General features: G+C 47.1%; 2 protein-coding genes across 4 annotated transcripts in view; one reads left to right on the top strand and one right to left on the bottom strand.

The window, feature by feature from the left end:
* Positions 1-1,296: 1,296 nt before the first annotated feature.
* MRPL30 (mitochondrial ribosomal protein L30) lies at positions 1,297-13,271 on the bottom strand. 2 transcript variants are annotated; one of them, XM_066578911.1, is made up of 6 exons: positions 13,020-13,271; positions 10,712-10,784; positions 10,375-10,458; positions 3,627-3,773; positions 2,931-3,004; positions 1,297-1,475 (listed from the first exon to the last, which is right to left on the bottom strand). In XM_066578911.1, the coding sequence occupies exons 2-6, from the start codon at positions 10,760-10,762 to the stop codon at positions 1,343-1,345; spliced, it is 489 nt and encodes a 162-aa protein (XP_066435008.1). In that variant the 5' UTR covers positions 10,763-10,784; positions 13,020-13,271; the 3' UTR covers positions 1,297-1,342. The 2 variants fall into 2 exon arrangements, with proteins under 2 accessions (XP_066435008.1, XP_066435003.1); XM_066578906.1 differs by lacking the exon at positions 13,020-13,271 and adding an exon at positions 12,716-12,983.
* The window catches only part of MITD1 (microtubule interacting and trafficking domain containing 1), a 37,826-nt gene continuing 25,709 nt past the window's right edge, over positions 13,036-25,152 (top strand). Inside the window, exon 1 of one of the 2 annotated variants that reach the window (XM_066578895.1) lies at positions 13,036-13,253. In XM_066578895.1, the coding sequence (XP_066434992.1) occupies positions 13,115-13,253 (139 nt within the window). In that variant the 5' untranslated portion in view covers positions 13,036-13,114. Of the gene's footprint in view, positions 13,254-13,291; positions 13,383-25,152 lie in introns of those variants that run through there. The other variant, XM_066578901.1, reaches the window with a different exon arrangement.

The following is a 25,152-nucleotide window of genomic DNA, read 5'->3' as shown; positions in this document are numbered from 1 at the left end:
ACGGGACGACTGTTAGACAATCGCTGGGATGGCTGTCGGGCTATCGATCCTGTGCTTCTACACCGGGAGCAATGATCACTTACTGAATGGAGGCAGAGCATGCCAGAGATCTCTTCCAGCTACCCGCCTGGAACAGAACCTGTTCGGAAGTAGGGGACTATCTGTATAAACTAAATGCTGTTTCAAGTCAGGATGTAGCTTTTGGCCGAAAAAAAATAAATCAACCGTTGTTACCGTTCTAGTCCTCCTGGTAGTGCTGTTGTTGATGGGGTTAGGAAAAGCGGATTACACTTACAGTAATCCAGTTTTCCGTTAACCTTTACAAGAACATGGTATTATTTCCTGACTAGAGATGAGCGAGTATACTCGCTAAGGCACATTACTCGAGCGAGTAGTGCCTTAGCCGAGTATCTCCCCACTCGTCTCTAAAGATTCGGGGGCCGGCGCCGGTGACAGGTGAGTTGCGGCGGGGAGCAGGGGGGGGGGGGGGGGGGCAGAAGGAGATCTCCCCTCCGTTCCTTCCCGCTCTCCCCGCCCCCCGAATCTTTAGAGACGAGCGGGGAGATACTCGGCTAAGGCACTACTCGCTCGAGTAATGTGCTTTAGCGAGTATACTCGCTCATCTCTATTCCTGACCCAAAGATAGGATTTTGTCTTTTTTTCTTGTGGTTTCAATATCTTTTCAGGTTCTTTTAGTACTAAGAGAATTACTGGAGAGGATACCTGAGGAGGCCAATTTAAAAGGCTTCCACGTGGTTTATTTATCCTCCTGGTAAGTGCTGTTGTGGAGGTTAACGGAAAATCTGATTTACCAGTATGAATAATCTGCCTGTGTAAAGGGTACTTTTAGTTTGCAGAGGAAGGAGTACATCTAACAGGCTCTATATGTGTTGTCCCCCCACCCTTCCTGATATTGATAGGCGTGAGTGCCCCTGGTCTAGCACACATACCTATCAATATCAGCAGACTAGTCCCCAATGACGCATAGTGTCTCTTCAGAATCTCTTCACCTCCTACTGGTGGTTCTTGTGCCCTGTGTGTATATATGTATTTTAATTCATTTTCAATAACGATTTGAGTCTTTTATTCTAAATCTATTCTTTGTAGGATGGATTGCACTTTTCATTGGCAACATTTTGCTGCTCATACAACGTTTTGATTACTTATTAATTCTATTTTGAAGGTCAGAAAAAAATGCTATTCTGGCATGTTTTTTTTGTTTTTGTTTCATGACTCTCACCATGTGCGTGATGCTTTTATATCAAACATAATCACTGAAAATATTCAAAATACAGACACTATACAAAAATGCTTTATTTCCAAATAATAATAATGGCATACACTAGGATTCAATTGATTTTGTGTCAACTGGCTTTAGCTTTTTACGAATCACCAGCTTGCCTAAGCTGTTCAGGTACGTGTCTGACATGTCCTCCTCTGTTGGAAGCCCATAAGGTAGTTTCAGCGGCTGGACTCTGAAGAAAAGTATTTAGCATTAATTTTGTATATTCTTAAATATCATATAAAAGAGCATCAGTTACCAAACTGCAGTTTTTCTATGTCTCTGGAACAATTATTCTAGAATCATATGATACATACACGGATCGGCAGGAGATTACAACCAGCTATTAAGTAGAGATTTCATGATGCTGTAACCCCTTTGTTTTAACAGGATACAAGTCATCCTGCAAACTTCTTTTAAAGGGAATGTGTCATCGGAAAATAACCTATTGTTTTAATCAACGTTCAACTAGACGGCTGGGACTAAATTAAGTACAGAAAATTTTAAAAAAAAGAATCAGTAATCTAGAAAATTTCCATAATAAATTTCATTTAAAATGAATCTGTCACCATGCTCAAGCTGCCAGAACAGATATGCCCATTCGGCTCATGTCTATTTTATTCTGAAACATGTTTAGAAGTTTAACTCTAAGTTCAGCTGGAATGGATCTCAGAGTCGAAGAGGTGGGCCGCCCCAGGATCTCCTCACCCACAGCATCAAGAGTGCCAGCTGTCTCCCTGTACACAAGCAAGGAGAGGAGCAGTCACTCTTGAGGCTGCGGATGGCAAGACCCCAGTGTGCCCTGCCCCTTTGACTCGAGAGCTCAGCTTCTAAGTATGTTTTTTCTGAAGCGCAGAAGTATTTCAAAATAAAGCATACATAGCCCGAATGGGAATTTCTATCCCTAGTTCATGCTGCCTAAGGCCGTATTCACACTAGCGTGGCTAATTTAATTTAAAAAAAGTAAAAATCGCAACCAACTAAATCATTGGATTCCAATGTATTCATTCAGATGACCAATTTTTAGCCACGTAAAAAAGGCACGCCGGGAAAGATAGGACACCGGCGACCGAATTTATACGCAGCCGGAAAAGATAGGTCTTGCCCTATCTTTCGGCCAATATACACTGGCGGCTCCCATAGACTCCTATGGGAGCTGCTAAAAAAGGGAGGAGGGAGCTTAGCAGCATCCAACGCTCTATTGAGCCATTGGGAGTCATCTCGAGGATTTATGCCGACTGAGGGAGTTCCAGGTTGCAGAGTATTTTTGTGCTAATACGGTGCAGCCGCGCGTGTGAATGGGTAAGAAAATTTGGTGTAAAAGCGCATCTCCCGTGTGAAAGAGGCCTAAGCTTCAGGCAGCAAGAACCTGGTGACAGGTTCCCTTTAGGGGGTACCTGTTATTTTGAAGTGGTTAACAGAAAATAGATCATTCTATAGTGGTAAAATCTGGGAAGATTTAGGGAGAGGGAAATAAGATTACAAGTCAGTGCTGTAGAAATGCAGATTATCATACGGACTACATTTGTTAAAATAATGGACTGGGATTAAAAGTAATCCTGCTACATGGTTTACAAAAGTAGTATCAAAAAGGCACCAAAACAATCCTATAAAAGCAGTCCAATGCTACTAATAATGATGTACAAACCTTACTAAGTGCTTAACGACCTTAAGCTGATTGTTGACTCCTGGGATGTTCTTATGCACAACTGGCTTGTGAGCCTGAAATTCAAAGTTTAGGAGGAAAAAACAAAACAAAATTAGACAAGACATACAATACATGACAGCTGGATATGTAGCTGTGAAGGAAAATACTAATTTGTCAGACATGTGTTAGGAGTAACAACCAACCGAGAGATTGAAAGGGCTTCGTATTCAGAATTGTTCCCAAATGCCTTTCACACTTTTCACAGACCATGATAATAACTTATTGTTGTACTTATTCTATGGAAACAGTCACTTTTGCAGTGAAATGCAGTTCTTGTGGTTTGCGTTAGGCCGGCTGCACACAGGTGGATTTTTGTTGTGGAATCCGGAGTGGGCGTCCGCCTTCGGATTCCGCAGCAAATGCTGCCCATAGCATGCAATGGCAAAACGCGATTTCCTGCCCAAAAGTGTAAATCACATACATAATCCAGAGAAATATACAACTAGCATTTTATAGTAAATCCTATCAGTACACAAGCAATTCTTTAATGTTGGACACTCTAGAATCCTAACAGCACCGGAGAGCTAAACAGGGCTTGCCAAATTAGAGGTCTTATGAGATATATCTTTTCACTCTTTTGGACGGCGCATCATGAAGTTTTGCCATTTTAACTTTCCTACCATATAAACGGTATACCTTTTGAAGTCCTAGTCTGTCAATCACTTCCTTCTCCCAGTATGGCCTTCCAACACAAGATCGCACTCTGGTAATAAGATGTAATTTATGTGGTTGCTGTGGGTCTCCTCCATATTTTTCATGATCTTCTGGTTTTGGTTGAAAAGTCTGCACATTAAATAAATACAAATACAACACTTGTATTAATATAATACTGCTTATGTAGAGAAGAGAAACACACAAGGAGTAGTCCAAGGGCAATTTTCCATTCCCACGTCTATAGGACAGTTAGCTTTACACTGGGCCCCCATCAGTCATGCTGACCATGGAGGCGCTTTCTAGTCGCTTGTAGGATTCTAACTCCAAGTAAAGATAAACGGCTCAGTTTAAGACATCTGCTTAAACAAGTCTTCAGAGTTTTTTCACATTTTTTGTTCATGATCAATTTTGTTAAAAGATATGTTTAGCCCCTTAAAAACCAGAGATTTTTCTTTTTTATACTTGCATTTCTAAAGTTTTAATTTTTCCATTGATATGGCTGTATGAGCGCTTGCTTTTTTGCAGGACGAGTTGTATTTTTTTTTTTTTTTTAAAGGGTGTCATTGAATGTACGGAAAAAAACTTTTAAAAATTGCTCACCAGCCTTGATTGTTAGCTGAAATGAAATCCCATCCTCATTTCGCCTTTTACGTTTGCTGTATTAACCCCTTAACGACTGCCCCATCGGGAAACTACGTCCTCAGAAAATGGGCTTTAATCCTAGAGGACGTAGTTTTATGCATCCTCTTTGGATTGATGCCCACTTGCCTGTGGACGTGACAGCTCCATGCTGTCCGTGCCCGCAGTTAGCCGACAGCATGGAGCTGTCATCCCAGGATGCGGGCAGTCACCCCCGGCATTGCGATCGGCGCTAGCCAATGAATAGCGCCGATCGCAAAAAAAGTAAAGAAAACTGTCAAAAAAGTTAGTTATTCAGCTGCCCTGCTGGATCGGCTCCACCAGCGCAGCTGAAATTACTTACCCGGCTTGTCGGCGGTGTCCCACGGAGATCTCGTCCTCCCGGACCGGCCGGCGGCCTTCTGCGCATGCGCGCCACACGATGACGTCACGCGCATGCGCAGAAGCCCGGGAGCCCCCGGCAAATTTAAAATCTCCTGGCTCCCGGCTCCTGAAGGTAGCCGGGAGCCAGGAGGTGTTACCGGGGAAGCGGTCCCCGGGCCCGCGATCGCTGCTATCCATTAGATAGCTGCGATCGCGAAAAAGTTGAAAAAGTAAAAAAAAAGTAAAGTTTCACCTCCCCTCATGGATCGGATCCATGAGGGGAGGTGAAAATACTCACACCCGGTCCTCTGCGATGTCCCGGGACCCGAAATCCCCGTCTGCGCATGCGCGCCCGATGATTGACATCGGGCGCGTGCACAGAGGGGCTTGAGCCCCGGGAAATTCAAAATCCCTCTGCTCTTGGCTGCCAAGAGCAGAGGGATGTCACCAGGGACATGATCACTGTCATCCAATGGATGACAGTGATCATGTAAAGTAAAAAAAAAAGTGCAAAAAGTAAAAAAATTAAAAAAGGGGTAAAAAGTTTTTTAAAAAAGTGCAAAAAGTAAAAGAAAAGTTTAAAAAAAGTTTAAAAATCTTGCGTTTCATCTCCCCCCACGGATCATATCCGTGAGGGAGGATGAAATGATGTACCTAAGGCCCGCGGACCTTACCCCAGCTTCTGCGCACGCGCCCGTCGCCAATATGGCAGGTGCATGCGCAAAAGCTGTGGTAATTTAAAATCTCCCTGCTCCTGGCTACAAAACTTAGCCGAGAGCCTGGGGATTTCACGGGGGGGGGGGGGGGGGGGGGGCGCGGTGAGTGGTTCCTGATCACGTGTTCGCCGTTATCCAATGGATAATGGCGATCACGTAAAAGTAAAAAAAAGGTGAAGGTTCATCTCCCCTCACCGATGCGATCGGTGAGAGGAGATGAAACTTTTTACCGGAGACCTCCGTATTTGCACCCCGACGCAATCTTCTTCCGTGAACGTTCCCGGATTCTGCGCATGCGACCGCCGGCAAAACACCAGACACATGCGCAGGAGTCGGGGAGCCCAGGAAATTTAAAATCTCCTTGCTCCCAGCGACCAACGGTCGCCGAGAGCCTGGAGCAGTGACGGGTGGCCTTGTTGGGCGGTCCCCGGTCACGTGAAAAAAAGGTAGCGATCTAACATAGGTCGGTCTCACATGACCAGATAGGAATTACGGATTCCGCATGCTTCTGATCCGCGGTAATACGCAGATCAATCGCATTGGATTACACAATTCCGCTCACATTAGTGGGTCGGAATTGTGTAATCCACTCGCAGAAAAGAGAACGCAGCAGGTTCTATTTTACCACGGATATCCGCAACATAGAGCCCATTGTGCTCCATGGTCGCGGATATACCCGCAGCCCATACGCAACTACCTTGTGTACGGGCTGCGGGTACCAGCGTCATCGCTAAGCGACGGTGCGGAAAATACAAACAAAAGAAATATATATACTGCGCATGACCGCCTGCGTGAGTAGGCAGTTATGCGCAGTACATTACGTGGCCGTACGCAGAGTCACAGCCGGGCTCACAGCTGGGATCCGCTGCGGGCCTCGGCAAGCAGATTCCACCTACAGCCATGTGAGCCCGGCGTTATTCAGACCGCTACCTGTAATACGCAATTTACAAGAAGCCCCGGGAACGCTCGCCTTCCTGGAGTTCCAGGAGCAGCTTGTTGAGCGCCTTCTGTGTGAGACCGCCGCACCTCATTAAGCTTACGGAGACTCACAGTGCGCCACTTTTTACACCCCATACCTGCCGGTGAGGTCACAAAATGACCCCCAAAAAGCATGAGAGGAGGGGGGGATACACGGTTTTATAGCCCCATGTACCCATCCCAACCAGCCTCCGTAATTACCCCTGTCTTTGGAAATATTACACAGTTCACATTATTACTTTTGTCTAAGATTTGGGGAACGCTGAAAAGGGCGCGGAGGGGGGGGATATTTTTTTAAGGTGTCAATTTTTATTCCGTACAAGTGGGCAATGGGGCCTGGAATGTATTCAGTTGTGCCCTGCAATCCAACGGGTGTTCCCTCCATTATAGGCCTTGCCATGTTTCCTGTAAGTAGATTAGAGCCACAATGGGTATGTTTCTGAACACGGGACAAACGGGGGTATCCATTTTGGGGTGAATGTCTTCATTCCTATGTACACTGTACAAAAAAAACAGTTTTTAAATTGACAATATTGCCAAAAAAATGAAAATCGTAATTTTTTTCTTCTGCTTTGCTTAGATTTATTCAAATACTGTGGGGTCAAAATACGCAATACACCCCTAGATGAATTCGTTAAGGGGTCTAGTTTTTAAAATGGGGTCATTTGTGGGTTATTTTTTTATCGTTTTGGACGCTCAATGGCTCTATAAGTGGGCAATGGGGCCTGGAATTTATTCCGTTGTACCCTGAAATCCAACGGGTGCTCCATCCATTATAGGCCTAGCCATGTGTCCTTTAAGTAGATTAGGGCTACAAGGGTTATGGTTCTGAACACGAGACAAACGGGGGTATCCATTTTGGGGTGAAAGTCTTCATTCCTATGTGTGCTGTACAAAAAAACTGTTTTTAAATTGATACAACTGCCAAAAAAATGAAAATTTTAATTTTTTTCCTACTGCTTTGCTTAGATTTATTCAAAAATGGTAGTGTAAAAATACACAGTACACCCCTAGATAAATTCGTTAGGGGGTCTAGTTTTCAAAATGGGGTCATTTATGGGGGTTCTCTGTCGTTTTGGCCACTCAAGGGCTCTACAAGTAGGCAATGGGGCCTAAATCACCTTCATGCTAAATTTCTGTTCTGAAAGCCACCGACTACTCCTTTCATTTTGGGCCCCATTGTGCATCCAGACAAAAGATTAGGGCCACAATGGGTATGTCTCTGAGCACGGGACAAACAGGGGTATCTATTTTGGGGTGCAAGTCTTCATTCATGTGTGTGCTGTACAAAAAAAGCTGTTTTTAAAATGACAGAATTGACAAAAAAACGAAAATTACAATTTTTTCCTTTTGCTTTGCTTGAATTCATTCAAAAACTGTGGGGTCAAAATGGGCAGTACACCCCTAGATAAATTCGTTAAGGGGTCTAGTTTTCAAAATGGGGTCACTTGTGGGGGTTCTCTTTGATTTGGGCTGCTTAAGAGCTCTACAAATGTGCTATGGGGCCTAAAACGCCTTCAAGGAAAATTTATGTTCTGAAAACCACCAACTACTTCTTTCGTTTTGGGCCCCGTTGTGCATCCAGACATAAGATTAGGGCCACAATGGGTATGTCTCTGAACACGGGAGAAACAGGGGTATCCATTTTGGGGTGCAAGGCTTCATTCATGTGTGTGCTGTACAAAAAAAAGCTGTTTTTAAAATGACAGAATTGACAAAAAAACGAAAATCACAATTTCTTCCTTTTGCTTGGCTTGAATTCATTCAAAACTGTGGGGTCAAAATGGGCAGTACACCCCTATATAAATTCGTTAAGGGGTCTAGTTTTCAAAATGGGGTAATCTGTGGGGGCTCTCTTTGGTTTTGGCCGCTCAAGAGCTCTACAAGTGTGCTATGGGGCCTAAAACGCCTTCAAGCAAAATTTATGTTCTGAAAGACACCGACTACTCCTTTCATTTTGGGTCCCGTTGTGCATCCAGACATAAGATTAGGGCCACAATGGTATGTTTCTGAACACGGGAGAAACGGGGGTATCCATTTTGGTGTGTAAATCCTCATTTTCATGGGCTCTATAGGAAAAAAATATGTCTTTAAAATGACATATTTGCAAAAATATGAAAGTTTATTTTTTCTCTTCTAAATTGAATTAATTCCTGAAAAAAACTGGTGGGGTCAAAATACTCATGACACCCCTCAGTGAATACATTAAGAGGTGTAGTTTTAAAAATGGGGTCATTTGGGGGGGGGGTATCTATTATTCTGACACCTATGAGCCTTTGCAAACTTGGTTTGGTGCAGGAAAACAAAGTGTTCCTCAAAATGCTGAAAAGTAATGTTAAATTTGTACGTCCTCTAAATGGTTAAAAAAAAAACACAAAAGTTTTTCAAGTGTGCATTCAGAATAAAGTAAACAGATAGAAATATGTATCTTATCAAAAATTTGTACAGTATGTTTGGACATATTTGAGCTATTACGGTTGAAAATGTGAAAAAAATGACAATTTTTTCAAAATGTTTCCAATATTGGTACTTTTAATAAATATACACAAATTATATCGGTCTCTTTTTACAACCTAAATGAAGTACAACATGTGGCGAAAAAACAATGTCAGAATCACTTGGATATATAAAGCCTTTACGGAGTTATGCTACGTTGAACGACGCATGTCCGATTTCCAAAATTTGGCTCCGTCACTAAGGCGCAAACAGGCTTCGTCACTAAGGGGTTAATCATTGCGGCCTTTTTGGTTTAAGTTGGGCTAAAGTCATTCCTTTGATGGAATGGACCCTTCTGTAAGTTTATAGTAGTCTTAGCCTATGGTCAGACTGTTTAATCCCTTAACGCTCCAGGATGTACATGTATGTCATGGAGGTTTAGGGTTTGTATGGAGGGGGATTGGGAGCCGTGCCTGCTCCATGCAACGCGCCTGCAACAGTTGAGATCAGCACCACTGTTGATCGCAGCTGTTACCCCTTTCCAATTCAATGTCTGACCTCGTCCGACAATCAGATTTCCCTGCACAGCTCCCATATCGGGCAAGGTCCAACACATGTTTCTAACACTATAGAGAAGATGGCTCTAAAGTCGGAGTGCTCTTCTGCATACTGTTAGAAACATATGCTAGCTATACACATTGTAGGAAGAGACAGACAGAGAGAACTGTAGTAATCGTACTGACTCATAGAATAAATTTATGTTATTTTTGCTGTTGTGTTTACACCATATAAGACCCCCCCCCCCCACCACCACCAAAGATAGCGGAACTTCTTCTTTTTCCATTTCACTCCATCTAGAATTATTTCAATGTTTTCCAGTCCACTACATGGTACCATTGAAAAATACAATTCAGCCCACAAAAACAAGTCCTCAGATAGCTACGCTGCTGGATAAATAAGTTATGATTTTTTTTTCAAAGTGAGGCAGAAAAACTGAAAATGAAAAAAAAAGAAAAGCCCGCGACCGTAAGGGGTAATTAGGGTTAAAAAGTTTAGTCATTTAGTCGGTAATATTCAAATTGGTGTTCAAACTTAATAAAGAAGGCTCTGGCCACTTAGGCCTCCCTTACACAGGCACTTTTTACAGCGATTAGCGCGGTGTTTTGAACGCCGTGCTAATCACGGTATAACCCCTTCAAAGCCGAAGTTTAACTTTGCACAATGTTTCACTTTCAGGAAAAAAACAAAACAAAAAAAAAACACTTGAATAAATTACTATACTAACTGAGTTAAAACTTGTATTACTACCAAGAGCTGCATTCACAATTCTGCAGGCGTCAGGGCAGAGATGCCCCAGCATTTCTCCATAGCTTGATGTCTGCACAGGAAATGCTTCAGCGTTTTGCATCCTGAGAAGTGTCCCACCACATTATAGAAGCCCCACTAAAGATGACGCAGTATATGGAAACCAAGAGATATCATTTTTACATGTAAATTGTGTTAATATGCAAAACTGTAAAATCACGTCCAAAGACATTTTATAGGAAAATAGAAATAAATGATTATTGGCAACTCAATGTAACACAGGAAAGTCTTACTTTTTCAGGGAGGCGAGACTTTGTAAACTTATGGCGGATGCAATCAGTCCACACCACAGACATGGAAGGGTGCTCTGTCAAAACCTGAATACCAAAGAGTCCAGTTAAAAGAACAGTCTCAGCAAAATAATACATCACTTGTAATGGTTTTCACACTATTCCAATTGATAGCATATAGCCAGGATATGTCATCAGTTTCTGAGTGGTGGGGTCCGACTGCTGGAACCCCCCATGCTCCTTAGAACAGCGCTTCCCTGCACTGCACAACAAGCTCAGAAAGAAACACATAATAGGAATGATGATAGTCCTCAATAGGGACTTAAAAAGGGATAATTACCTTCAATCCCGGGATTCTTCTATGCAATACACTGCAGCATACTACAGCCATTTTCTTCAGTCAGTCTTCAGACCTACAAAAACAGATGTAAAACATTTAAAGGGGGTTTCCAATAGTGTAACACGTATAGACCACAGTTGTATTGTGGCGTAAGACAAGATCATCAAATATAAATGTTCATCTGAAGTAAACACAACCCTCACATCTCATCAGTAGGGGTCAGGGTGGTTTCACATCTGTGGATTCCGCTTTTCTACTCCATTCGGGGAGCAGGAGAGGGAATCTCCACAGCTCTGTCTCATGACGGCACTGAACAGCGCCGGACGGACCCCGTTGACTATAATGGTGTTTGTCCGCTTTCCGACCTCATTCCCATCCATTAGGATTCGATGCAGCAGGGCTATACTGCGATCTTTAGCTGGCAGACACATGTCGCCATAACTCAAACATCCTTTGTCTACAATGCACGAAGGGCAAGAATAATAAACTGAACAGGCTGAAGAGGTGAGAAACTGCAGGACACTAAAGGCTAATTTACACACAACAATTATTGCTCAAAATTTATTCCAAACAACGGCTTTGAGCAATAGCCATTGCGTGTAAATGTGTGCCCATCATGCACATACTGTGCACTCCTCGTCCATCGCTGATTTCAGCTCAGCATAAAAGCAGTCGTCCCTGATAAGAGTTACGGCATGCTGTGTTCTCCACAGCCAGCGCATAGTAAGCAGTCGGCAGCCCGCGGGAGAACAAATGTTATGTGTTTAGAGAACAGACCACCCGCTGTTCTCTAAATACATGCAAATGAAGCTAGTTAGCTACTAAAGGGCTGATTAGCCCATGAGTACCTAATGCAAAATGATCGCTCAAAACTGTCAGCTTCTGGCTAATTTTGAGCGATCGGTTTTGTGTAAATGGACCTTAAGAAGCAACAATGACCTTCACTGCAGACAGTTTAAGGCCTCCTTCTCACGGATGGATTTCCGCCGCGTAATTTGCAGCGGAAATCCGTTGCGTTGCCCGCAGCTATTAGGTTCTATTGAACCTAATAGCTCAGTGCTCACGGTGCGGAATTCCGCACCGTGAATTCACCCGTCCTCACCCGCAGCATGCTCTATTTGCCGCGGGTGTACGCGCAGACGGCTTCCATTGCAGTCAATGGAAGCCGTCCGTTCACGCTATCTTTCGCTGTAGCACAGCGGAAGATAGCGTGAAAACGCTTCCCCGCCCACCGCGTCATGTGACACGGCTGGCCGCGTCATGTGACGCGGTGGGCGTGTCACATAACGCGGCAGAGGTGGGCGGGAAGCGTCATGCGGGAGCGAGGACGCCGGATCCGCAGGTTAGTATGGGGTCTCCTGGGGGGCGCCATGACGTGCTCCGCCGCGGAATTTCGCGGCGGGGGGCGCCGTGACGGGCTAATTTAAGGGGTTTTCTAGGAATTTATCATTGGTGAGCTTTTCTCAGCCTAAGTCATCAATAACTGACAGGTGGGGTTGGGATCCCCGCTGATCAGCTGATCCTCTGGCCACTGTCAGTGCAGACAAGCCTCAGGTTGGCATCAGTGGTCAGAGCTGCATGTGTAATAGAAGGCATCACTCTCATTCAAATGAATGGAAGCGATGCCTCCTACACTTTCAGCTCCTCATTGTGGTCGGTGCCGGACATCTAGTAGAAGGCATCGCTCCCGTTGATTTCAATCACACTCCCACTGATGTGATCATCCAACTCACAGCGGGCCAGGACTCAGATGATTAGTGGGCTCTCTAGCAGCGGACCCCCACCAATCAGCTACTGATGACAGGTCATCAATAGTAATAGGCTCAGAAAACCCTATCTGCTGCTCCCCAATGCACAGCACTAGATCTAACACCTAAAACTCCATATAGCGTAATGCAGCGCCGGTAGAAAGTTATCACATGGAGCAGAATAAATAGTTCGGCTCTAAGATCTATCCGCTGAGCACTGATCTACATATCCACCTTCCATAGAGCAGCAGCTCACCTGCTGTCGGGTGTGAAAATAGCAGGGGGGCTAACGGGACAATCCCACAATGCACCAGGACGGAAGGTCACCGCACAGCTTTGCGGATATGACGTCATCATAAACGGCCCGTGGGAACACACTATACATTCCCAGTATGAAAACGTCTTCCTACAACCTTGGGTTCAGTGCGCCTATCCGATGCTATACAGGGATAGCTACAGCAGAAACACAGTGGAAGCAAAGCAGTGCTCGTAGCTTCAGTAACGCTGCTCTGCATCTGCGCCGTGTGTTGTACTCTAAATAAAGCTTGTTGAAATCGCACCTTGGGAAGTGCGAGTTTCCGGTCTGTGGAACGCGGAAGTTAACTAAATGAAACGCAGAGTGCAGTTGAGAGTGTGAACAACTCGCTTCCCTGTTATGTCGCTCCTGGCTGGTATGGAGAGCTCGGCGGGCGCCGTGCTCAGGAGGGCGGTGGAGCTGGACGGGATCGGCCGCTACCAGGACAGTCTGGTCTGTTACCAGGAAGGCATAGAGCTGCTGCTACAGGTTCTCAAGGGTCAGTAGGTGGGACTGTGCTCGGGAGTCACGTGATGACGATGGCAGGGCAGTGACTGGGGAGAGACCAACCACTTATTATCGCCCTCATATAGGAGGACAGAGCAGAGCCGCCTTCATCTCCCCGGCGGTGGGTTGCTGATTGGAGCGGGCGGCTCCGTGTAGGGCCGGTTAGACATTAAAAAAAAAATACTTTTCGGATGCAAATAAGTATTAGAATAATCCTCCACAGCGCCACCTATTGGAAGGTAGCCGCCCTGTGCGGCGATATCCGACCTCTTAAAGGGCCACAGTAAAAAAAGAAAACAAAAAACTATTTAATGAGGTAACTAGCTGCCAGTATATATATGTCAGCCAGTAGGCATCAGACTATGAGGTATTCCTTTTATATCTTAAAGATTCTCTTTAGCTGGGTCATGTGATCTCATGGTGACCCCTCCTCCTTGGCAATTACTGTGTTTTTTAATTTTTTTTTTAATTCTCCCCAACCACTTGTCCGGTCACGTGACTAAGATTGAAGAGCAGTCTGTAGGAAGATGGCTGCCCTCATATTTTGGCAGCTGTGGAAGGTCTTGAGATGTTTTTTGGCTTTACTAAATTTTAAGTTATTTTACCCCTTAGTGACTGCCCTATAGTGTTTTTATGTCCTGCAGATGCAGGACGTGTATGAAGGGGGATCGCGAGGTGACCTCCATTCATACATCCCGGCTGTTGGCTGCTTCTTACAGCCGACACCCGGCGGCAACAGCTGCAAAGATCCGCGTGGGGTGGCTTGATAGACTACCAGCCAGATCGCAGTATCATGTAATGCTATAGCATTACATCATACTGCAGGGGCGATCAAAGCATCGCATGTTGTGGTGCCCCAGGGGGACTAAAAAGAAGAAAGTAAAAACAAGATCAATAAAGTTTTACTAATTGCAAAAGATAGTAATAAAAGCCTAAACCCCCCCCCCCATCTTGCCATATTTATAATAAAAGATTCTAAATCATAAAACAAAAATACATATTTGGTATTGCCGCATCTGTAAAAGTCTGATCTATCAAAAAATAAACATTTTTAAATGTTTTTCAGTACATTACGTGGTACATTAAATAGCACCATTGAAAAATACAACTTGCCCTGCAAAAAACAAGCCATCATACAGCGACGTTCGTGGATAAATGAAGGCGTTACGTTGTGCATACGTCCTGGACATACTAAAACGGTGGACAATGAGTGGAGCGGAAGTGTGTGGACTGTACTACACCTGCTCTTCACAGTGGGCACAGAAACTCCTACAGCAGTTACTGCTGTCACTTAGGCCTTCAGCTCAGGGCTCGTTCACAACAGCACTACATGTTCCATTCTCATGCTGTGTTATGGAACCCATCGGCTGAACAGAACCGGCTTATGGTGCAACAAAATTGCTTAGAACAGGCCTCATTGATTAGGTTGGTGTCCATGCTGGTCCCATTCCGTGTTTTCCTTTCTTTAATGCTTTTTTTGGGATAGTTTTTTTGGGACTTGTAAAAAAAAAAAGACACCAAGAAATACACGTAATTTTAGAAGCATTTTTTTTGTGGAGTTTTGGTCGCACGTTTTGGACATGTTTTTTCTGGGATTTTTTTTCCCCCTATAATAGAGAATGTAGTAAACATTTGACATAACTGCAGCATGGGTCACTGCCATGACCCATAAACTCGCCAAAAGTAAGGGCAACTGCACAAAAAAAAGCACACAGTTGCCTTTAGTAACTCCCTATTGACCTCCTGCTAAATCTATGTTCACATTGGCTTCCTGCATTTTTGATATTCAGCTCCGTCAAAAGTGATGATCGCCAAAAACAACAGCAATGCCGTACTCAGCACGTATAACTTGTGCGTGGTCAACGCAATTAACTCTAATGGGATCCGTCTGGTTTCTGTTATGGCACCTGGTATTTTACAAGGCAAAAAAAGTTGACTTACAAGGAGAAAATCACAGTGGTGTTCTGTGCGTTTTCTTGCGGGACTTTGTAGTGCGCCTTTGCCGGGATTTTCTTTTTTTGGGGGGGAGGTGGAATTGAAATATAAGCTCTACCCTGAAAATAAGCCCTAGTTGCCTGAAAAAAACAAACAAACATCAGCCAAGAGGCGCTATCCGGCACCGCCATAAGTCTCCTCAGGTCCACAGCAGACTTGCTTGTAGTTTTTCCTCAACATTTCCTGGTCAAGCGCTGTGGCCCGAGAACCAATGAAAGGCTGTGATTGGTTCTCGAGCGCCGGAGTCAGCCAATCAGAGCCAGCATTCTATAAACCAATCGTAGGCAGCGCATGCTGGAGGCAGGGTCTTTCAATCTGCTGCCTAGGAAGTACTGAGGAAAAACTACAAGCGAGTCTGCCGGGGACCTAAGGAGACGCGCAGTGGAGCCGGACAGCGCCTTTTAGGTGATGTTCTTATTTTTTTAGGCAACTAGGGCTTATTTTACGGCTTTTTTTCTCGCAATCTAGCAGGCTGCAAAACATCATTGATGTGAAGGAACCCATAGGAAAGCATGGACTTCACATACATGTGATTTGTAGCGCCGCCGCATCACGAGAAAATTGTGTGATTTTTGTCACCTGTGTGAAACTGGCCTAAAGGGAGCCCGTCATGTCCCTGCACCATAAACTAAATCTGACGTTTCAGAGTGCCGTGCATGCGCTCTCCCACACAAGTCTATAGGAGAGCGCCTACATGGGACTCTGAAAAGAGTCAGATTTTTGTGCAGCACAGACTTTACCGAATGAGAGCGCTGGAATGCAGGCATGGGTGAGCATATAAATTAAATACAAGACACAGCTCCCTGTCACCTCCTTTAAGGCACCACAACATAGTTTATGGTGCTGTGAGGACGTGACAGGTTCCCTTTAAATCTGACTGCAGCAATGGTGTTTTTCCTAAGAGCCCTGCATACCTTAACCATCCTTAATCCCGTCGCACCCAAGGACATAAGTGTACGTTCTGACTAATTAGCAATTTCAGCAATGGAAATACATTTATGTCCTGTGGAGGCTGCAGGCCGTAGTGAAATGCAGCTGTAACTGACAGCTGGCCTCTCGCTGCAACAGCGGGGATCATTGAGAACACCGATCCCTGCTATTAACCTCTTACTTGTCACAGTCAATGTTGATTGTGGCATGTAAAGTGTTCAGAGGGAGGGTGCTCTCTCTGTGCCGTCATTCGCCCAATGCCATGTGATGGGTTGCTATGGTAACCAGATGCCAGAAAGCTGCATCCGGGTTTGCCACAGCTTGTGATTGCTGTAAGAAGCAATAATGCATTCCAAACCATGCACATTTGGCAGTGTTGCATCTGTAATGACCTGTACAATAAACGGAGCACACTTTTAACCTCCACGGCAAACTCTATTAAAAAATAAAAGCAAAAAAACCCAGCCAAAATGGTACCAAGAAAAACTACAGCTCAGCGAGTTCTGTCAATGGAAAAATAAGGTTACGGGACTTAAAATGCAGCGGTGCAAAAAAAAAATATAGAATTTTTTTTTCCCCAAAAAGGGTCTTTATTCCACAAGTGTTAACCCCTCCCCCCCCCCCCCCATCCCCTCCACCCAAAATTCTTTATTAATGCAGAAAAAAGTTATGTCACCTATGCTACATGATTGACACTGGCAGAATTGATTTTTTTTTTAATCTCTGTACTCCAAAAAAAAAAAAAAGAAATTTACAATTTATGCCATGTTATGTGTACCCAAAAAATTTGTACCAATAAAACCTACAGCTCGCCATGCAAAAACAAGCCCTCATATGACCATATCGATGGAAAGTTTAAAAAGTTATGACTTTTCAAAAGTTGAGGTAAAAATCCCCATCCCCACCCCCATAAAATCGTTGCATCTGAAGTTCTAAAATAGGCCATGTCACTAAGGGGTAAATGAATAATCTCATCATTCCCTCCTTTTGAATTAATTAGTATAAGGGCGCCCACCCACTGGCGTTTGCGATTTCCATGCGTGAAAAACGCAGCGTTTTCCGCGCGTTTTTGGTGCGTTTTTTGCGGCTTTTTCGCGCGTTTTCCGTTAATTTCCATTGACATTCATGGGTGCATTAAGAGAAAAATAAGGACACATATGCAACCGACAGTTCCTATGTTAAAAATTGCAACGGACTGAAAAAAAAAACGCAAGTGGACAGGAACACATTCAATTCTAATTGCTCTTGAGAAAAAACGCGAAGGAAAAAAAATCGCCAGTGGGTGGGCGCCCTAACACATATTTTAATTTCCACTGATCTTTCACTTCAGTCTCCGACACAACGCCTGAGCCTGGTATTGCAGTTTATGATGGGACTGAGCTGCTCTCAGCCCTGAGATGAGGCCGCGGCCTCTTTAATCAGCTGATACATATTACAGTGCTGAGTGGACTAACCTAAAAATAATCACCTAAAATGTATCCACCGTGCATGAATGCAGGCCTGAATGCTGCCCGCTCCGTATTCGTGTATTTATCCCTTCTCTATATATACTGCATCCAGTGATTTCCCTTATATCTATACAGCATTTGTATGATCTTGTACTTTGACTGTTGGGGTTAAACCTAAATTTATATAAATATGGGTGCTGTGTTATTATAATTATCAATTTATTACCAGCCTTCCTGATTTTAATCACGATTGTGCCTCTGCCAGTTTATGCTATTATTTTTTTTTTGTCTTTTTAGGGCTATTTCAGACGACCGTATATCGGCTTGGTTTTCACGCCGAGCCGATATACGGTGTCCTTGTCTGCAGGGGGGGGGGGGATGGAAGAGCCAGGAGCAGGAACTGAGCTCCCGCGCCCTCTCCGCCCCTCTCCACTATTTGCAATAGGAGGGGGTGAGATGGCGGTGGTGCTAAGTATCGGCGCTTAGCTCTGCCTCCGTCCCGCCCCTCTCATTGCAAATAGTGGCAAGGGGCGGGGAAGGGGTGGGAGCTCAGTTCCTGCGCCTGGCTTTTCCATTCTCACTCCCCCCCCCCAACACCCCCCACCCGCAGACAAGGACACCGTATATCGGCTCGGCTTGAAAACCGAGCCGATATATGGTCGTCTGAAATGGCCCTTAATGAAAAAGTTGTTTCTTTTCTATTTTTCAATTTTGTTTTGTGGATCCTTTTTAGGTGTTTATTTCTTCAATATAAGCCAATTTTAAATTGTCGGTAACTTTTCAAACTTGAGTATATGTGATAGCTAGAGATGAGCGAACGTACTCGTCCGAGCTTGATACTCGTTCGAGTATTAGCGTGTTCGAGATGCTCGTTACTAGAGACGAGTACCACGCGATGTTCGAGTTACTTTCACTTTCATCTCTGAGACGTTAGCGCGCTTTTCTGGCCAATAGAAAGACAGGGAAGGCATTACAACTTCCCCCTGCGACGTTCAAGCCCTATACCACCCCCCTGCAGTGAGTGGCTGGCGAGATCAGGTGTCACCCGAGTATATAAATCGTCCCCTCCCGCGGCTCGCCACAGATGCATTCTGACAGAGATCAGGGACAGTGCTGCTGGTGCCGGAGCTGCTATAGGGAGAGTGTTAGGAGTGATTTTAGGCTTCAAGAACCCCAACGGTCCTTCTTAGGGCCACATCTGACCGTGTGCAGTACTGTTGAGGCTGCTTTTTGCAGTGTTGCACATTTTTATTTATTTTTTTGTATATCGGCCGTGCAGAGCATTGCGTCCAGAGCATTGCGTCCTGGAGTAATTTTACATAGTCCACGGCCAGTAGTGGTGGTGAGGCAGGGACAGTGAAAGACATATACTGTCTATATATGCAGTGGGCTTTTCCAAAAAAATTTGGGAAAAAAAATCTATTTGGGCTGCCTGTGACCGTCCTGACTGTACTGCGTCTCTGCTGAGGGTAGTTGTCCTAATTCATACGCAGCCAGCTAAGTGTTACAGCAGGCTTGCGCAAAATTCTTTCCTGCCTCTCCTGTGCGTTCCGTAAGCGAAGTCAGCCTCCAACCACAAGCCAATAAGCGGCACATTTAATTAGAGCGTTCTGTTTCTGCACTACTGGTAATACAGCATGCTGAGGGGTAGGGGTAGGCCTAGAGGACGTGGACGCGGGTGAGGACGCGGAGGCCCAAGTCAGGGTGTGGGCACAGGCCGAGCTCCTGATCCAGGTGTATCGCAGCCGACTGCTGCGGGATTAGGAGAGAAGCACGTTTCTGGCGTCCCCACATTTATCTCACAATTAATGGGTCCACGCGGTAGACCTTTATTAGAAAATGAGCAGTGTGAGCAGGTCCTGTCGTGGATGGCAGAAAGTGCATCCAGCAATCTATCGACCACCCAGAATTCTGCGCCGTCCACTGCTGCAACTCTGAATCCTCTGGCTGCTGCTCCTCCTTCCTCCCAGCCTCCTCACTCCATTACAATGACACATTCTGAGGAGCAGGCAGACTCCCAGGAACTGTTCCCGGGCCCCTGCCCAGAATGGCCAGCAATGGTTCCTCTCCCACCGGAGGAGTTTGTCGTGACCGATGCCCAACCTTTGGAAAGTTCCCGGGTCCGGGGGATGAGGCTGGGGACTTCCGGCAACTGTCTCAAGAACTTTCAGTGGGTGAGGAGGACGATGACGATGAGACACAGTTGTCTATCACTCAGGTAGTAGTAATTGGAGTAAGTCCGAGGGAGGAGCGCACAGAGGATTCGGAGGAAGAGCAGCAGGACGATGAGGTGACTGACCCCACCTGGTTTGCTGCGCCTACTGAGGACAGGTCTTCAGAGGGGGGGGCAAGTGCAGCAGCAGGGCAGGTTGGAAGAGGCAGTGCGGTAGCCAGGGGTAGAGGCAGGGCCAGACCGAATAATCCACCAACTGTTTCTCAAAGCGCCCCCTTGCGCCATGCCACCCTACAGAGGCCGAGGTGCTTAAAGGTCTGGCAGTCTTTCACTGAGAGTGCAGACGCCCGACGAACAGTGGTGTGCAACCTTTGTCGCGCCAAGATCAGCCGGGGAGCCACCACAACCAGCCTCACCACCACCAGTATGCGCAGACATATAATGGCCAAGCACCCCACAAGGTGGGACGAAGGCCGTTCACCGCCTCCGGTTTGCACCGCTGCCTCTCCCCCTGTGCCCCAACCTGCCACTGAGATCCACCCCCCCTCTCAGGACACAGGCACTACCGTCTCCTGGCCTGCACCCACACCCTCACCTCCGCTGTCCTCGGCCCCATCCACCAATGTCTCTCAGCGCACCGTCCAGCCGTCGCTAGCGCAAGTGTTGGAGCGCAAGCGCAAGTACGCCGCCACGCACCCGCACGCTCAAGCGTTAAACGTGCACATAGCCAAATTTATCAGCCTGGAGATGCTGCCGTATAGGGTTGTGGAAACGGAAGCTTTCAAAGGTATGATGGCGGCCGCGGCCCCGCGCTACGCAGTTCCCAGTCGCCACTATTTTTCCCGATGTGCCGTCCCAGCCCTGCACGACCACGTCTCCCGCAACATTGTATGCGCCCTCACCAACGCGGTTACTGCCAAGGTCCACTTAACAACGGACACGTGGACAAGCACAGGCGGGCAGGGCCACTATATCTCCCTGACGGCACATTGGGTGAATTTAGTGGAGGCTGGGACAGAGTCAGAGCCTGGGACCGCTCACGTCCTACCCACCCCCAGAATTGCGGGCCCCAGCTAGGTGGTGGTATCTGAGGCGGTGTATGCTTCCTCCACTATACCACTCTCCTCCTCCTACGCAACTTCTGTCTCGCAATCAAGATGTGTCAGCAGCAGCACGTCGCCAGCAGTCGGTGTCGTGCGTCGTGGCAGCACAGCGGTGGGCAAGCGTCAGCAGGCCGTGCTGAAACTACTCAGCTTAGGAGAGAAGAGGCACACGGCCCACGAACTTATGCAGGGTCTGACAGAGCAGACCGACCGCTGGCTTGCGCCGCTGAGCCTCCAACCGGGCATGGTCGTGTGTGACAACGGCCGTAACCTGGTGGCGGCTCTGCAGCTCGGCAGCCTCACGCACGTGCCATGCCTGGCCACGTTTTTAATTTGGTGGTTCAGCGCTTGCTGAAAAGCTACCCACGCTTGTCAGACCTTCTCGGAAAGGTGCGCCGACTCTGCGCACATTTCCGCAAGTCCCACACGGACGCTGCCACCCTGCGCACCCTGAAACATCGGTTTCATCTGCCAGTGCACCGACTGCTGTGCGACGTGCCCACACGGTGGAACTCTACGCTCCACATGTTGGGCAGGCTCTATGAGCAGCAGAGAGCTATAGTGGAATACCAACTCCAACATGGGCGGCGCAGTGGGAGTCAGCCTCCTCAATTCTTTAAAGAAGAGTGGGCCTGGTTGGCAGACATCTGCCAGGTCCTTGGAAACTTTGAGGAGTCTACCCAGATGGTGAGCGGGGATGCTGCAATCATTAGCGTCACCATTCCTCTGCTATGCCTCTTGAGAAGTTCCCTGCAAAGCATAAAGGCAGACACTTTGCGCTCGGAAACGGAGGCGGGGGAAGACAGTATGTCGCTGGATAGTCAGAGCACCCTCCTGTCTATATCTCAGCGCCTTGAGGAGGGGGAGGAGGAGGAGAGGGGGAAGAGACAGCTTGGCCCACTGCTTAGGGTACCCATGCTGCTTGCCTGTCATCCTTTCAGCGTGTATGGCCTGAGGAGGAGGAGGAGGATCCTGAAAGTAATCTTCCTAGTGAGGACAGCCATGTGTTGCGTACAGGTACCCTGGCACACATGGCTGACTTCATGTTAGGATGCCTTTCTCGTGACCCTCGCGTTACACGCATTCTGGCCACTACGGATTACTGGGTGTACACACTGCTCGACCCACGGTATAAGGAGAACCTTTCCACTCATACCCGAAGAGGAAAGGGGTTCGAGAGTGATGCTATACCACAGGACCCTGGCGGACAAACTGATGGTAAAATTCCCATCCGACAGCGCTAGTGGCCGAAGGCGCAGTTCCGAGGGCCAGGTAGCAGGGGAGGCGCGGAAATCAGGCAGCATGTACAGCACAGGCAGGGGAACACTCTCTAAGGCCTTTGACAGCTTTCTGGCTCCCCAGCAAGACTGTGTCACAGCTCCCCAGTCAAGGCTGAGTCGGCGGGAGCACTGTAAAAGGATGGTGAGGGAGTACGTAGCCGATCGCACGACCGTCCTCCGTGACGCCTCTGCCCCCTACAACTACTGGGTGTCGAAGCTGGACACGTGGCCTGAACTCGCGCTGTATGCCCTAGAGGTGCTTGCTTGTCCTGCGGCTAGCGTCTTGTCAGAGAGGGTGTTTAGTGCGGATGGGGGAATCATCACGGATAAGCGTACCCGCCTGTCAACCGACAGTGCCGACAGGCTTACACTCATCAAGATGAACAAAGCCTGGATTTCCCCAGACTTCTCTTCTCCACCAGCGGACAGCAGCGATACCTAAACAATACGTAGGCTGCACCCGCGGATGGAAGCATCATTCTCCATCACCATCAAAAACGTGGACCTTTTAGCTTCATCAATCTGTGTATAATATTCATCCTCCTCCTCCTGAAACCTGACGTAATCACGCCGAAAGGGCAATTTTTCTTAGGCCCACAAGGCTCAGTCATATAATTTTTGTAAACAATTTTTATACGTTTCAATGCTCATTAAAGCGTTGAAAATTGCATCTGAACCAATTTTTATTTTAACTGGGCTGGCTCCAGGTCTAGTTACAAATTAAGCCACATTAACCAAAGCGATTAATGGGTTTCACCTGCCCTCTTGGTTGGGCATGGGCAATTTTTCTGACGTACATTAGTACTGTTGGTACACCAATTTTTTGGGGCCCTCGCCTACAGTGTAATCCAATTAATTTTTGCCCACCTGCATTAAAGCTGACGTTACCTCAGCTGTGCTGGGCACTGCAATGGGATATATTTATGTACCGTTGGTGAGTTCCTGGCACCCACCCATGCTGTCGGTCCACACGGAGTTGTAACTGCATGTGTCCACTTCTAAAGAACCCCAGTCTGACTGAGGCATGCAGTGTGGGCCGAAGCCCACCTGCATTAAACATGACGTTACCTCAGCTGTGATGGGCAATGCAATGGGATATATTTATGTACCGCTGGTGGGTTCCAGGGAGCCACCCATGCTGTGGGTCAACAGGGACTTCACAATAGGGAGTTGTACCTGCCTGTGTCTATGAATTAAAAACCCCGGTCAGGTTGGGGCATGCAGTGTGGGCCGAAGCCCACCTGCATTTAATCTGACGTTAGCTCTGCTGTCCAGGGCACTGCAATGGGATACATTTATGTACAGCCGGTGGGTTCCAGGGAGCCACCCATGCTGTGGGTGCACACGGAATTCCCATTGCGGAGTTGTACCTGCCTGTGACTATTTATAAAAAACCGCGGTCTGACTGGGGCATGCAGACACCTTGACAGAATGAATAGTGTGTAGCACATAGGTTCCCCATTGCTATGCCCACGTGTGCAGCTCCTGATGGCGGTGGCACAGGATTATATTTCTCATTGCTTCTGTACAGCATTGTGGGCTATCGCCCCGCCCCTTTTAAAGAGGGTCGCTGCCTAGCCGTGCCAACCCTCTGCAGTGTGTGCCTGCGGTTCCTCCTCATGGCAGACGCACTTCTAAATAGGCATGAGGGTGGTGTGGCATGAGGGCAGCTGAAGGCGGCGCAGGGACACTTTGGTGTGCGCTGTAGACACTGGGTCGTGCGGGGGGGGGGGGGGGGGTTGGGCAGCATGTAACCCAGGAGAAGTGGCAGCGGAGTGTCATGCAGGCAGTGGTTGTGCTTTGTTGGAGGTAGTGTGGTGCTTAGCTAAGGTATGCATTGCTAATGAGGGCTTTTCAGAAGTAAAAATTGTTGGGGGGGGGGGCCCACTCTTGCCGCTATTGTGGCTTAATAGTGGGACCTGGGAACTTGAGATGCAGCCCAACATGTAGCCCCTCGCCTGCCCTATCCGTTGCTGTGTCGTTCCCATCACTTTCTTGAATTGCCCAGATTTTCACAAATGGAAACCTTAGCGAGCATCGGCGATATACAAAAATGCTCGGGTCGCCCATTGACTTCAATGGGGTTCGTTAATCGAAACGAACCCTCGAGCATCGCGAAAATTTCGTCCCGAGTAACGAGCACCCGAGCATTTTGGTGCTCGCTCATCTCTAGTGATAGCCAATATAACTAGTGAAAGTGCAAATCACTTTATTCACCTAAAGTGATGCTAGAAAAGTCCATCTAAAGTGCTGGACACTATAGGTTTCACCTCCTCCTAATTTGCTATCTACTATCTGTTCTCAAGTGATGCCCATCTCCTAGTAATACGGAATAACAAGAACTAGAGTAGGGAGAAACAGATTCATACAGATGTGCTGGGTATTATTGTATCTTGATGCCACCAGAAGCTAGGGTTTTGACGGGAGGAATGCCGCTGTCACACCCCTAGCTCCCGATTGGTTCAAGAGGTAAAGGCCCTGGAAGGAGGTAAACTGCCTCTGTGTCTGTTAGCCGGCGCTTTTTTCAGTAGCTAACCGCCTGACCCCCGGCCTCCCAGCTGTCCTGCTGCTTCTGCTGTCCGTGGCCTGCTGCCTATAACTGTGAGTCCCCAGGTGCAGTAGGCTCCCTGGTCTCCTAATGTTAGAAACTGTAGGGCGCCACTGCCAGATCCCTCCAGTTGTGCTGCTGTGGGAGGACGGTGTATGTGACTTCGTGAACCCCTTGCCGCTGTGTTCTCCCTGGTGCTGACCGCAAACACACCTGGGGGTGGCGCCTTCAGCGGCGCCGCCGGCAAACCCGCTTCTCTGGCCTCCCTCATGGCGACCCCGGTATGCGCTTCTACACAGAGCGGGGTGCTGGCTTGTGGGCGGCTGTCGGGGAAGGGGTTTTGAGTGGGCCAATGGGCGGCTGCAGCAGGGGGCCGGGAAGCAATGCAGGTGAAGGATGCCCTGGATTGCAGCT

The sequence above is a fragment of the Eleutherodactylus coqui genome, chromosome 1 (genome assembly GCF_035609145.1).
Source record: "Eleutherodactylus coqui strain aEleCoq1 chromosome 1, aEleCoq1.hap1, whole genome shotgun sequence".
NCBI lineage: Eukaryota > Metazoa > Chordata > Amphibia > Anura > Eleutherodactylidae > Eleutherodactylus > Eleutherodactylus coqui.
This window is presented reverse-complemented; position numbering and strand designations above follow the sequence as displayed.